Raw genomic sequence first — 15498 nt, 5'->3', positions numbered from 1 at the left:
TATTCTTTTGTGTCTGGGTTCCTTTGCTAACTGTAATGTTTCTGAGATACATGCACACTGTTGCATATATCAACAGTCTGTTATTTCTTATAGCTTGGGGTATTCAACTGCTTGACAACTTGTTTATCCATTTACCTGCTGATAGACATTTGGACTGTTTCCAGGTTTAAACTTTATAAATAAGCTGCTAGGAATATTCACACATACATCTTTGTGTTGACATATGCATTCATTTCTCGCAGGTAAATACATGGGAGTGGAATTGCTGAGTTATATGTTAAGTGTATATTTAGCTTAGAAGAATGCCAAATTGTCTTCCAAAGTGATAGCATCATTTTCACATTTCCCACCAGCAATGTATGAGAATTCCATAGCTTTGCCAAACACTTGGTGTTTTCACTCTTTGTAATTCTAGCCATTCTGCTAGGTGTATAGTGGTTTCTCATTGTGATTTTTTTTTTTCTCTAAAGACTAGTGATGATTCTTTTTAATATAATAATAAGTTAGAATAGGTGTATTGGGATTCTGTAGATCAATTTGGGGAGGATAAGAATACTGAATCCTGCAATCGGTGAATACACAAAGCTTTCCTAGGAAATACTTGCCTTTATTCACTCACATACATTCTTTCCTTCTGGGCATAGTAAGAGGAACTCAGGGAAAACGTGCCTTGGTTCTACATTCTCAGTAAAGGCCTTGATCTCTCTCTTTAATTTTCATGCATGATCTCTCCTCTCTTTCTTTTCTTTCCTCTCTCTTTTCTCCTTCTCCCATTTCCTGGTAAAGATAAACAGTCGACTACACAGAGTCTGGAATCCTCTGTGAGTAGGTTCACATTCCAGTTCTTCAACTTACTTATTTCTGATGGACATGGATTTACTTTTTCATCTTATTTTGGGTTTCTATTTATTTTACTTTTTTATTAAAACATTTTCTCTTTTTTTTTTTTTTGAGACAGGGTCTCACTCTGTCGCCCAGGCTGGAGTGCAGTGGCATGATCTTGGCTCACTGCAGCCTTGACCTCCCTGGGACCAAGCGATCCTCACACCTCAGCCTACTGAGTAGCTGGGACTACAGGCACACACCACCATGTCCAGATAATTTTTGTATTTTTTGTAGAGATGGAGTTTTTGCTATGTTGCCCCCAGGCTAGGCAATCAAGCAATCTGCCTGCCTTGGCCTCCTAAAGTGCTGGGATTACAGGCATGAGCCACTGTGACCAGCTTTATTTACTTTTTAAAAATATTTGTTGAAATTTAATTAGCACTTTAGTATTTTACAGAAAAATTTTCCAAAATATTAAGTACATTGCATTATAAACACATTATTATATGAAAAAATCACATACACTTTGTTTTCTTCAATACATTTCCCATGGCATTAAAAGAATGCAGTTATATTTTCAGTTAGGACAAGCAAACATTCAGAAGACCACACTTCCTACCAAGGACAAATAGAAAATGTGTATCAAGTAAAGTTGAAATAATCTTCTTGAAAGTTTTAAAGATCTTCTAGGACGGCCAGGACTCGAGAATGTAAAGACCTTAGAAGAAAAGCTCAGAACATTCTTTCTGCTTTTACTTTTGAAGCACCGGTCAACTCCCAAGGAGCAATGGACAAGAGACAAGGTGGCCAAGCAGAAAGTGAACAGGACAGCTATGAGGCTGGGTCACGAAGTAGGGTTGCTGTAGACTCATCATAATTAGGAGTCAGATGGCAGAATTCAGAGATTTTCAAAGAAACGTTTTGGTAAAAGCCCTCAAATCCCAGTTGGGACAACTGAAGCACTGGACTCCAGATATAAGATATCAACTAGGCCTCATGGGGGCTGAGGCGCTGCACTGAGTCAGCTAAATGCTTATTTGAACTAAGATCTGTGCCTAATCTAGAAGCCTATCGGAGGCTGCAGTGGGGATTCTCTGGGGGATCATTTTGTCTTCTCTAGCCTCTACAGATTTTCGTCCAAAATGTCCAGAATTCAGCCAAAATTATCAAGACATGAAAACAGAAACAAGACAAAAACGAGACAATGGAAAAGATCAAGAGATAATGCAGATATTGAAGTTAACTAAAACTCTTTAAAATAACTGTGATTAATATTTCCAAGAAAATAGACAGCAAGATAAGGAATTTCACTAGAATAGATCAATAGAAATTGCAAAACTGAAAATTGCAGTAACTAAAATTAATAACTCATTGGTATATTTAACCATAGACTGGCCATAGCAGAAGATCTGATTAGTAGTATAGAAGATAAAGCAGTATGCAATGTCTAGACTGCAGCGTAAATAGAAAGGATGAAAGAGGAGAGGGAGAGAGAGAGGAAGGGGGAGGGGGTAGAGAGAGAGAAAGAAAGAAAATAAGTTACAAACATCTCAGACAGATGTAATTGTAGTCTCAGAAAGGAGGAAAGGAAATGCGAGACAGAGGCAATGTTTTGAAGAAATAACAGTGAAGAATTACCCAATCTAATAATCAATTCATAGAAAAAGGAAATTTAGTGAAATCCAAAGAGGACAAATTCAATGAAAACTAAAATAGCCACATAAAGGTAAAACTGCTGAAAATCAAAGACAAAGAATAAATTCTCAAAGGTAACCAGAAGAAAAATACACATTTCCCTTATAGGACAAAAATCAATTGCCTATTGATTTCTTAATAAACATCATGAAAACAATAGAAATTTGTGGCCGGGCGCGGTGGCTCAAGCCTGTAATCCCAGCACTTTGGGAGGCCGAGGCGGGCGGATCACAAGGTCAGGAGATCGAGACCACAGTGAAACCCCGTCTCTACTAAAAATACAAAAAATTAGCCGGGCGCGGTGGCGGGCGCCTGTAGTCCCAGCTACTCAGGAGGCTGAGGCAGGAGAATGGTGGGAACCCGGGAGGCGGAGCTTGCAGTGAGCCGAGATCGCGCCACTGCACTCCAGCCTGGGCAATAGCATGAGACTCCGTCTCAAAAAAAAAAAAAAAAAAAAAAAAAAGAAAGAAAACAATAGAAATTTGTAAAAGGCCAAAAGAAAATAACTATAGACCATATTCTCCAGCAAGCTGAAATAGCCTTCAAAAATTCATATAAAATAAAGACAATTTTCAAGCAAACAAAAGCTATATGACAATTTATTACCAGTAGAACTGGGCTAAGACAAATATTAAAAGGAGTCTTTGTAGCTGAAAGAATTTGATTCAGAAAGAGCATGAAAATGCAGAGAAGGTAAATATGTGAGTAAATTCAAGTGAATACTGATTGCAAAAAAATTATAATATTAAATTTTGTGATTTAAAAATAAAAAAATACATACACGTATGTATGAAACTAAAATGTGTCAAGATAGCACAAGGTCGGAGGGGTTTAACTAACATAAGTTGTACTTAAATCCTAGTATTGTTTGGAAAGTGATAAAAGTAGTAGTTCAAGTACCTAGGGGAACAAAATTAAAACAGGAAGCAATAGCGGAAAAACTGGAAAAATTAAACTTGATTAACTCAAAAGAAGAGGAGAGAAAGAGGAGTATAAAACAAGTGAACCAAATATAAAACAGAGAGTAACATGTCATCTACAATTTCACATATGTCAGTAATTACACCTAATATAAGTGGACTAAATATACCAACTAAAACTCAATGATTTCCAGACTGGGTTTAAATAATTAAGAAAGAGTCCTTATATATGAAGACAAAAAGTTTGAAAGGAAAGAATGGAAAAGATATTCCATGAAAACACTAATCAAAAGAAATCTGGTATAGCTATACAGTACTATCATCAGAGAATGCAGACTTACAGGCAGGAGGCATTATTAGAAATAAATAAGGATATTTCATAATTACAAAAAATCAATTTTAAGGAAGATAAAACAATTTCCAATCTATATGTATTTAATGAAACAGCTTCAAAATATGTAAAGTATGTATCTCTCTTCATTTATACTGGAATTCATAGTTAAGGCATGCTTATATCAGGGTAATGGTAGACACAGAGGAGGACAGTGGATACACCGTAAACTCAACTCTGCCTACCATTAGCCAAAGCAAGTCACGTGGCCGGCTCAAAAATCAGGGGGCAGGGAAGCATACGCCACTCACAGGCGCTGGCAAGGGACAGGTGCAGAATTGGTGCCAGTGATGCAAACTAGCACAGCATGTATATGTAAAAAGTGATAGAACAATTAAAGGAACTTCAGAGAGGTAGGTAGCTCTAACTTCATTATCACACCAATGAAGCAATACAAACTTGGACCATCTCAGGAGTTATGAAAATTTCCCATGTCTCAAATTCTAACCAATGACAGGTAAAATTTTCAAAGGGAGAAAATAAAATTTGCTCCTTTTGTCCAGTCACTATTAATTTTGTTTTATTGGAAACCTCCACTTGCCATCTGTTGTTCCTACAGAAAACGGTACAGCACTCAGTTAATCCATATGAAACTGCTAATATTCAACTGTATTTGATCTACAAAATTGGCAAATATATGGTTCAACCTAATTAGTGAAGCTAGAATGATGAATAAGAAGAGGACTGATTGGTAATACATAAGACAGAGTCTGAATGACATATAAAACTATTTGAAGACTAAGTGATAAGAAAATGTAACAGAAAATGCATGAATAAAGAATTACCTATGAGTAATAAAAAATGATTTTCACTTGGGACATTATAAAAGAAATCTTCAAGAAAAGAACAGTTTAGAATTCTGTTAATTATCTGGGCTGTACTCCAAGTATTAACATTTTAGAAAAGAATCCACCACTCCCAGACGCCCTCCCCCACCAAATTTTCCACCATTAAGGGACAAAAAAAGTGGCAAACCAAGCTCTTCTTGGTTATTTATACAGTCAACCTTCAATACTTTTTACTTCATGAATTATTGCCATGACTTACAAAGGAATAGAAGCCCAATCTCAACGTAACAGAAACGTGAATCAGACAAAAGCCATGTTTGAGTATTACCCAGTGAAAATACTAAAACAGTAGCATGGAGTGGGATGTGAGCCCTTAAAATCTGCGCTAGTGGACTGGGAATTAAAGAGATGGAAAGGACACTAACCACTTGAGAAAACAACAGGAAGAGGACTGTTCTAGTTTTTCATTAATATCAAAGAAAGTGGAGTGATTTAAAGAACTCTGAAGTTGAGGATAATTAAAGGTGGCACGATAAAAAGGAGGAAGGCACAGAATCAAAAACTAAATGTTTACATACAATACAATGAGGCTTGATGCCGTCTCTCTGAAAGGAGAAAAGAAGCTGCTGCCATCAATCAATATAGCAATATAGCAAAACAAGTATCAATATAATCATCCTTTATAAAACCTGAGCAGTTATTACCCATCAAGAACATGGAATTGATAGTCAGAGGACTGGAGTCCTCTCCCTGTCTCTGGTATTATTTGTAGCTCCTGCACTGCCGGACCTTGGTGTCTTCTCAGATTGCTCACTTGGAATATCTGGGTGTTAATAACTGCCTTTCTACTACATAAAGATGCATCGAATATCAGATGGAAGAATGGAAACATAACTGTAAAATCTTATATTTGCTATTTTTACTAGAGTTATGACAATTTTTAATACTACAATTTATAACAATATAATCTCCAAGATACCTGCCTTGCCTGGATGGCTAGTATAAGAGAGAAATAAATATCTGAAATTTGGATTCATTATTCGGATTTTGTAATCATCTATCAGACTTTTTTCTGATTTGCTTCATTCATTCATTCACTCAATGCAAAGCTATGGGGCACTTAGTATGTTCCTGGCTCTGTATTAGTTGCTGATGTTACAGCAATGAATGTGCCTTACCTTGGTGTAGCCTGAAGTCTAATGAGGAAAAAGGAAATCAGGCCTCTAATAAGACAGATACGGATACATTATAAAAAGTGACTATAGCACATGAAGGCATACTATAGGCTTCCTGGGAAGTTATAATGAGGAACCAAATTTAGAGTGACGGCCTAGGAACCGTCATTTAAACTAAGATCCAAAGGAGGAGGAGTAAACAGTCAGTTGAGAACATGGGGAAGGAGCATTTCAAGCAGGGGAGACCACAGGCATAAAGGCTTTGAGTCAGTAAGAAGCTTGATACAATTGACAGTGGACAGGTAGCAGGTGATGGCAGCAAGAGGTGCCACTGGAGAGTTATCCAGGGACAAGCTCCTCCAGGCCTTGCTGGGAGTCTGGATGTTATTTTAGGAACAATGGAAAGCCACTGATGGTATTAAACAAGGACATAATTGTATTAGTTCAGCATTTTTAAAAGGTAACTTGAGTTGCAGTGTGGAGAATATAATGTAGTATGTCAGCTATGAGCAGACACAGAATGACCTAAACTTGGAAGGCAATTTCCATATTCCATGGGACACCAAGTTTAGATTAAGTCGGTAGTAGAGCTGGAGAGAGCTGAAATCAGGCAAGGTGTAATGTGGAGGGAAGAATACAGAATTTCGTGATTCACTGGACATGGAGGGCAAGGGAGATAGATGCGTCAAGGACTCATAGGGTTCTGGCAAAAGAATCTGGGAGTTCCCTTTTGTTCTTGAGAGATGCCCTCAAAGGCCTGGGCAGGCAGTAGAGCATAGGGAATTTATTTTTCTAAGGGCTCTGGGAACCAATCCTAGTGTCTTGGGTGTGGCTTTAAGCATGTTTGAACAATCGGATGTGCATGTTTTTCCTAGGAATCATCCTGATTATTGTGTGGACTAAAAACTGGAAAGGTCAAGACCAGAGATGAACAGCTGATTTAGGAGGCTGGTGCTCATTTAGGCTAAGCTGGAGGGAAAGACAGAAATTCAAAACATTTAGGAGACAGAATCGGGTTTCAGTCAATAGGTGGCTGTTGGTATCGTTTTATAAGATGGAAGACAATGGAAAATGAGAAGATAGACAACTGAGTTTTAAGTGTTCACAGAGCCAGTGAAGAGAGGTTGGTACCAGAGGTTGGAGCTGGGCTGCAGATACATATTTGAAAGTTATCAGCCAGCGTGTAAATGCTACTGAAAACTCATGGAAGTGGATAAAAGGCTCAGAGAGAGCTTGGGAGCAGGATAGAAGACCTAGAACCAATCTGTGGATAATGTTAGCCTTTAAGGAGTGGCAAGAAGAGTAGCATGCAAAGGTGCATGGAAAAACAGGTGTCAAGAAGGGCCCAAGGCCATCTGTGCTCATGGCTTTATTCTGCACTTGAGCAGCAACTCTGGGAGAACCTACAACCGATCCCCAGGCTATAAGTGGAAATAGAGGTACATTCATAGACTAAGCCAGGAGTCTGTGACAACACATACAGTTTAAAGGAATAATGAATCTATCATTGCAAATGAAGTGTAGAAAAGCTAATAAAACTACGGCTGGGCAGTCCCAGCTATTCAGGAGGCTGAGGTGGGAGGATCCATGGGGCCCAGGGGTGCGCTATGATGATCAGGTGTCTGAACAAATTTTAGCATCAAATGGTGATCTCTCCAAGCGGAGGACCACCAGGTTGCTTAAGGAGGCGTGAACTAGCCCAGCTCCCAAATGAAGCAGGTGAAGGCTCCCGAGCTGATCAGCAGCGGGACTGTGCCTGTAGCCACTGCACTCCAGCCTGGGCAGCACAGTGAGAACTTGCCTCTCAAAATACAAAGAAATAAACTGATAAATACATAACTAGATAAATGGGAAGAGATGCTGCATGGCAGGGATATTATAAGTCATTATAAGCAATGTTCTAGAAAACAAACAGGGCAGTGGAAATGCAAATGAAAATACTGAAACTACCATTATTAACATAAGTCCTAAAGGATTGTATTACTGTCAACAATAAAAATAAAATGACCATACTTGAACAATTATTCTTCTAAGGCACAAAAGACAATGTAGATGTCCACTTGTTCTAAATAATTACTTTTAGTTAGTTAGCAATGGTCATATATTATCTGTCTGCATGTTTGGGTTTTTTTTACTAGTAATCCCTTATGGCCAACAGCATGTTTACAGAAGTTAATGGTGCCAGCAGATTGCATGGCAGCTGCATCGCCCACTGGCCCTTCCTGGAATCAGGCATGGCGCTTTGATCTTCCTGGTACCAACCTCCAGCCCAAGGAACTGCAGTAATATCTCTTCATGAAGGAACATCAAGTTAATGGCAAATCCCATCAAAGAGCATGTTCTACTCTGAAGTCAGTAAACCTGAAGTTGTTTCAGAGTAATGAGAGGAGAAGGTAATTTCATAGCATCAAAGAGAAATTCTAAATATCAGACATCTTAGCCATTGAAACAGACAGCACAGTTATAGGCCCCAGAAAAAAAACAGGGATGGAAGGAAATTAACAATAAGTGGAAGAAAAAAGACTGTTGGTAAAGCAACACCATTATATTTAGCCCTGTAGAAGTGTAAACACTAAAAAACAGAGGCAGACTTAGGAAATGAACTGGGTTGTACACGGGTTAAGTAATAAAATGGAAAAATAGTATCCGAGACATTAAATGCTGCATGAATGACAGATGTTGTTATCATGCTTTAGAAAATTAATACTCTGCAGGGCTAAAGCTGTGACTAGGCAGAGAACGGGAGTGACTGTGTGTAAATGGTGTGATATGAACGTCCGGCCTGACCCAAGTTGAAGCCACTTAAGACATTTCCATCCAGGCTACTCTTTGACTTGTTCTCCAGTTTTATACAAGGGTATTTTTAAATTTTATTCCATTTTGACAATAATTTTAAAGCATTTTTTATGATAATGTAAAGAAAGAATACAAGTATGCTCTAGAACATCAAGTGGCAACTGTGTCACTGAGTACCACCAAATAATTTCACTGCCTGCTTTTTGTTTGCATTATATTCATGTCAGCTCCATCCTTTCCACTTTTATAACAAGGAATAGATGAGAAAAGAGGCTGACTAAACACAGGCTCCCACCAACTGAAGATCAAGTGAAGCGACAGCATGCTGTGCAAAAGAGGACGTTAGTAGAGAAAAACACAGAGAACTAAGAGATTGCGAGAAATCACCCCACTGCCCCCAGTACCACTCCTGTTTTCCCAGACAGGGTGTCATCTCAGCTTCAGAAAAATAGCATCATCTGTTGTTAGTTTGAATTGTATTAGTTTGATTAGATGTCTACCACATTGCAAGCACTTTGCTAAACTCTGGGAATCTAAAGACAAATAAGTTTCGGTTCAGGTCCACCTCTAAATTCGACTATAAAAGACAGTAACTGAAGTCCATATTGTCATGGGAAGACACTAGAAGCTTTCCATAAAAACCAGTTCCACTTGCCCAGCTATTTAAAAAGACAGAAAAAGTCAAGTTCAACATTTCATGCTGACATTGGCTTTCACAGTTTGGCTTTGACAGAATCTCATGCTGACCTTGATTTCACACAGGGAATAAAGGCCACTTACTATATGCACATCCGTACACTTCGATCCGCATCCCAATCCTACCCCTGGGGTTCCAGGCTAAAGGGAGAAAGCGCAGGAACCTGGCTTCAAAGGGAGGCTGGAGTCTGTAGTGCACCACACTGTCTGCGTTTGTGTTTCCTGGAAAACCCTAGGAGAAAACAGAGAAAGGGATCAATGTATCTGCAGGATGTACCATCTTCATGTTGTCACCTCTCATGGCAATGAGCAATGTACGCTCGCTTTGCTAATATGCAAAAAGCTGCTGTTTTAAAGGAAACACTGCTAATGGTTAACAAGGATGTGACAACCTCTCCAGTCCCTGGATTAGTCACCACTGTCTAAGTTTTCTTTATTTACAAGGTAGTTTAAATTTCATCCACACCATTACAATGACTATAAACATGGCGACCTCCATGAAGTTCACTTTTCAAAAATGCTATCCCACAAATTCCTCCCTAATCAAGTGGTAAAGATGCTCACAAAAAGCCACATGACATGGCAGGGCAATCAAGCACCATGGTCACACGCAAAGGAGCAGCAGTGAGAATCCTGGAATCTGCAGTGAGATAGTTGGAAGGGACCTAGACGTGATTCCAGCCCCACACTCTTAATTTATAAATGAGAAACTACAGTCTAGGAAGAAGAAAGGACTCTCTGGAGGTAGGACAGCTATCACAGAGTGTGGCAGGATTACATCTGGCTTTTATTTCAACGGCAGCATTCATTCCATGTTATCAGGCTGAATCCACTTCACAGCGAACTCAGCTGCACGCACCTGTGGCCTGCTTCCCGGGAGCGTCAAGAGGAGCACACTGCCACTATCTGCTCCAGGGCAAAGGGGCGTGCTTTCACTCTTCACTCCATCTTGCTATCTGAACATAGGGAAGGATCAGAGTGCAAGCAAACAAAGTTGTTTTAGATATTTTTTTCATTGTTTTCAGATTTTTAAGAATATGGCATGTGTGAGAACAAGGAAAGGGTTAATGCTCTTGTGCTATCACCTAACATGACTGGGGCACATAGTTAATATCTATGTATGGCACAGGCCAGCAGTTAGTTCAACCAAGAATCAAGAATGTTTCCTACCTAATTATTTTACTTTACTAAAGAATGTACCAGGCTTAGGGCCGGGCACATTGCCTCACGCCTGTAATCCCTGCACTTTGGGGGCTGAGTCGGGTGGATCATGAGGTCAGGAGATCTAGACCATCCTGGCTGACACAGTGAAACCCTGTCTCTACTAAAAATACAAAAAAAAGTCAGCCGGGTGTGGTGGCGGGCGTCTGTAGTCCCAGCTACTCACAAGGCTGAGGCAGGAGAATGGTGTGAACCTGGGAGGTGGAGCTTGCAGTGAGCCGAGATTGCACCACTGCACTCCAGCCTGGGCGACAGTGTGAGACTCCAACAGAAAAGGAAAGGAAAGGAGAGGGGAGGGGAGGGGAGGGGAGGGGAGGGCAGAGGAGGGGAGGGGAGGGCAGAGGAGGGGAGGGGAGAGGAGAGGGAAAGAAAAAGAAAAGGAAAGGAAAGAAAAGAACAAAAACAAAAAAAACAATGTACCAGGTTTAACAACAAAACAAAGAGAATGAAGATCAGCCTGCCTAGTATCAGACCACCAATGGGTCTCCCTGTGTAAAAACACACGGAAATAAAAATATAGGAAATGCCTTAGTGAATGTGATCAATTTCAAATGCTAGTGTAGATGTCAGAGTTGGTAGTAGTTCATCTATTACTAATTCATGCCAATTCCGAGACAATCATTTCCCTTTTTTTTTTTTTTTTGAGACAGGGTCTCACTTTGTCTTCTAGGCTGGAATGCAGTGGCACGGTCTTGGCTCACTGCAACCTCTGCCTCCCAGATTCAAGCAATTCTCATGCCTCAGCCTCCCCAGTAGCTGGCATTACAGGAGCACGCCATGACACCTGGCTAATTTTTGTATTTTTAGTAGAGACGGGGTTTCACCATGTTGGCCAGGCTGTTTTCAAACTCCCAGCCTCAAGTAATTTGCCCACCTGGGCCTCCCAAAATGCTGGGATTACAGTCATTGAGCCACCATGCCCAGCCAGAGATAATCATTTCACTTTTGTTCCAACTAAAGGGTCATGTACATCAACATTTTTTGAGTTAACAATCGCTATACCAACTTCAGGTAAAATATTTGCATACCCTCTGCACTCACAACCTTCTGTCTGGACAGCCCAGGCTGACCTATATAAAAGAAGCCATATCCCAGCTCCACCACCTCCACCACCTCAAGCCCTGTTACTCTCTGCTGCAAGCTGCAGTTTCTTCATCAGTAACATTGATCTTGAAGGATTGGAGCACTGATTGAGATAACACCTGGAAATCAATCAGCCTACCACCTGTGTGGAGGTGGCTGCTGCGACTGTGACCCAGGCTGGTCATTGTTGGCATGGTTGGTAGAGATGGTTGATCCATCAGACTCTGAATCCTTTTATTTGGGTTCTAATTTGAGTTTAACATCTAAGACATACAGCCAAGCTAATACAGGAACATCAGATCCTATGAGCATTTTGACTCCAATGTTAAAATTCAGTTGCAGAATTAAAATCACATTTTTTCATAGCTGAAAAAACTTTGTAAACTTCAGTAAAAACAATACAATAAAAACCTTTCAAAGGAATCCTACCAAAACAGAATTTTTTTCACCTTTATATGCCAAATGTTATTTCTTTCTCAATTTGTTTCAAAGTATAAACTCTGGAAAATATACTTCTGAGTGATGTGATAATAGCATCAAGTAGCAAAATAAAATTTAATGTCAATTTTTGCTTAATTAAAATAGATTAACATTTAAGCAACTTTAAATAGACATTATCTAATCGTTTATGAATAAGGCAGATGAGAAACATACTCTTTGCAACTTCAGAGATATCAATAAAAAATCAAACATTTATTACATATGACTAAAATATATTTAAGAGTATATATAATCACATTAATGCATTTGAAATTTGAGAAATCACATTATTAATGTCTTATATAGAATTATAACCAGCTTTATGAGATACCAACCAAATGAACCATTGTTCTTTAAAGATAGAGGAATTAAAGAGAATACATTTTGGGCAGGAAAGAGTTATACTAGCATTTCACTGTCATAACATTCAGGGCTTATTATTGAAATAACCTTATCTGTAACAATAAAATAATGTGTGTCTTAAAAATATGCAGTGAAGTCTCTTATTCATTATATTCAAAGTTTGCTTTGAGAGTTTCCAGAGCAGACATGAATTCACGGGTGAGCACATGACCACTACGGATAGAAAGAATGGCGAACACAAAGACCTATTCCTGCTTTGTTTTATTAAGGTGGAAAAACGAAGCTTCCAGAAGGATAAGCCAGCTCTTACAGAAATATGCAACCTTGAACAATTCTGCAGAGGCTTACATCTTCATTTTAGACTAAATAACAAAAGTTACAGCTCTGTGGAGAGGGTACAGAGAATGGTTTTTGGAAGCCATAGTCCTTCAAATTCTTTTCTGTCTTAGCAGGCATGTGACCTTGGGAGAAATGATCATCTTTCTTTGTAAAGTAGAAAAATTACATCTATCTGGCAATCTTGGTAAGAATTAAACTAGTTAATGTATATAATGTATTTGTAAAATTATAAATCATTCATTTTTTTACAGCATTCCTCTGAAATTTGTGTGTGTGTGTGTGGTGTGTTCATGTATGAAAGCTCCATCTTACTGAAAGTCACTAAGTTTGATGTGGATTCTCTGTCTTTGATGGCATTCTAGCTAAGGATTATATTAAGTAATCAAAAATGAATATTTTCAGATAAAATGATCAGTTTCCCTAGGTATACATGAAAGTGGCTGAAACCTGTGGCTTGGAGTCCACTCACATGCTGGAAATAGGTTTCATAAATAATTTAGGAATTAATGACATCACTGAAAAATTTTCAACACTCTACTTTGATTTTTAGCGGTCACATGAGCTAAATCTAACAGTCACGGTCAGTGATGCTGCTCATGTGATATCCTGGTCTGCAAAATGTTAAGCACATGGATACTTGTGGTTGAGTATGAAATACCCAGATTGACAGCCATCAGCAGAAAAAAATCTGTCAATGTTTAAGACTCATCAACAATTATTTTTAAGAAGACTGTTAGACATTTATTTTTCCAAATTTGTCATTTTGCAGTTTCTGTTTTAATGGATTTTTATCAAATCTTTATTTTAAATTACAAGATACTGAATTTTAAAATAAGCATTAAATCTCTACTATGCATAGGGCCACCACTGTCCTGTGCAATTTCACGCCTCAATTCAGTTAGTGCTCACAAAGATGTTAGAAAAGCTTGTCTAAAAGAAATAGATTCTTCAGCAGCTTCAGTTTATTATTAGTTTCCCAAACACTCAAATGTACTACAAGAGATTCTTATTTTAATATGCTGTTATTATTTTAAGCTGTCTGTGTGGGGGGTAAGAAAGTGCCCGTGAGTCCTTGAGTTCTAATTTTGTTTCCTTAATGGCCAGACTGTGCTGATATTGGACACAAATTTTAGTGTTTGTAATCTCAGCTTCTTTATAAGTAACATGGGAATAATACTAACTGCTTTGCCCAATTATAGCTTGTTGGAAGATGTTTCTGTAGGTGACTTGAAAATTCTAAGGAACTATACAAATGAAAGATATTAAGCTGCTCCCTGTAATGCCTGTTAACAAGATTATTTGATTAAGACACTTTGTTAATTATAAGTGTTGTATGAAGAAATTGTATTAACTCTAAGTATAGAGCATTAATAATATAATTACCATGACATATGCCCTAATATTTTATGAAGCAATTAAAATGTTTCTATAGATTATTAAAAATTAGCATATTATCTTTATCACCTTAGTATGACTAGTACAATTCTATTTATGCAAAGAGTTAATCAGTAAAAAGCAAAATGAAAGATATAAAACAATATGATATGTAAGTGTAAATATGTGTGAACAAAAGAATTATAATTTTTAAAAGAATATGTACAAATAAAACATATTGGACTGGGGAAATGTGAATCATGTATAAAAAATATAATTAATGAATGAATGAACACCAAGGCAAGAGCAGGGCCTTATGCAGACCAGACTGATCGTTCCTTAATGATTTCCCACCGAGGAAGGTGACTCATGGAAACCTTGGCCTCTGATGTCTAAATACAATAAATAAACAAAAAAGTGGCTCCAGCACGTGGACCCAGTGCCTGCTGAAGAGCTGTTAACTTCCGCTGCTGCCCCCTCAACCTCCTCTGTTCTCAGGATGCCCCTGGGTGAAGAAAGGACTCGCGGCAAGTGGGACCCGGGGCTGCCACAGAGCCCTCCCATGGACACACACAGGACTGTGAGGCCATGGCTCCAGCAGGATGCTGGCTCCTGCGATTGTCAAAGACTTCAGCTCAGTTGTGGAGTTTCCCGTAAGTCATCAAAGATACATCATATGATGAACACAGGCTGCAAGGCTAGAGAGACCTGGGTCTGAGACCAAGTCCCAGCATGTACTGGTTCTGTGACTGCGGGTAAGATACTCAAACACGCAGAGCCTTCTCCTCTGAACACTGGGGAGAATGACGATCGGGACTCACAAGAGTCTCACGTATCTCTTTTTTTTTTTTTTTTTTTTTTTGAGACGGAGTCTGGCTCTGTCACCCAGGCTGGAGTGCAGTGGCGCGATCTCGGCTCACTGCAAGCTCCGCCTCCCGGGTTCACGCCATTCTCCTGCCTCAGCCTCCCGAGTAGCTGGGACTACAGGCGCCCGCCACCTCGCCCAGCTAGTTTTTTTGTATTTTTTAGTAGAGACGGGGTTTCACCGTGTTAGCCAGGATGGTCTCGATCTCCTGACCTCGTGATCCGCCCGTCTCGGCCTCCCAAAGTGCTGGGATTACAGGGAGTCTCACGTATCTCTAAAGCTCTTAGCATAGGACTAGCATGTGGTAAATAATCAATTAGTAGGAAACATTGCTTATTGCTATCTGTTAATACTAAGTGATATTTCCCCTTACTCATTCTCACAATGCTACTCTTTGAAAGCCAGGATGAATCTATGGACCTTCTCCTGTGATTCTCAGCCGGACTCAACTTAATCCCTTAAGTCTACATCCCCTCATTAGCAGATG

General features: G+C 39.1%; 1 protein-coding gene across 1 annotated transcript in view; it reads right to left on the bottom strand.

Moving 5' to 3' along the window:
- The window catches only part of LOC711939 (contactin associated protein like 3), a 235617-nt gene that overhangs the window by 105805 nt on the left and 114314 nt on the right, over positions 1–15498 (bottom strand). The window contains 1 exon segment of the mRNA XM_028835369.2: positions 9371–9518. Coding sequence (XP_028691202.2) covers positions 9371–9518 — 148 coding nt within the window.

Source organism: Macaca mulatta, chromosome 15, assembly GCF_049350105.2.
Source record: "Macaca mulatta isolate MMU2019108-1 chromosome 15, T2T-MMU8v2.0, whole genome shotgun sequence".
Taxonomy (NCBI): domain Eukaryota; kingdom Metazoa; phylum Chordata; class Mammalia; order Primates; family Cercopithecidae; genus Macaca; species Macaca mulatta.
This window is presented reverse-complemented; position numbering and strand designations above follow the sequence as displayed.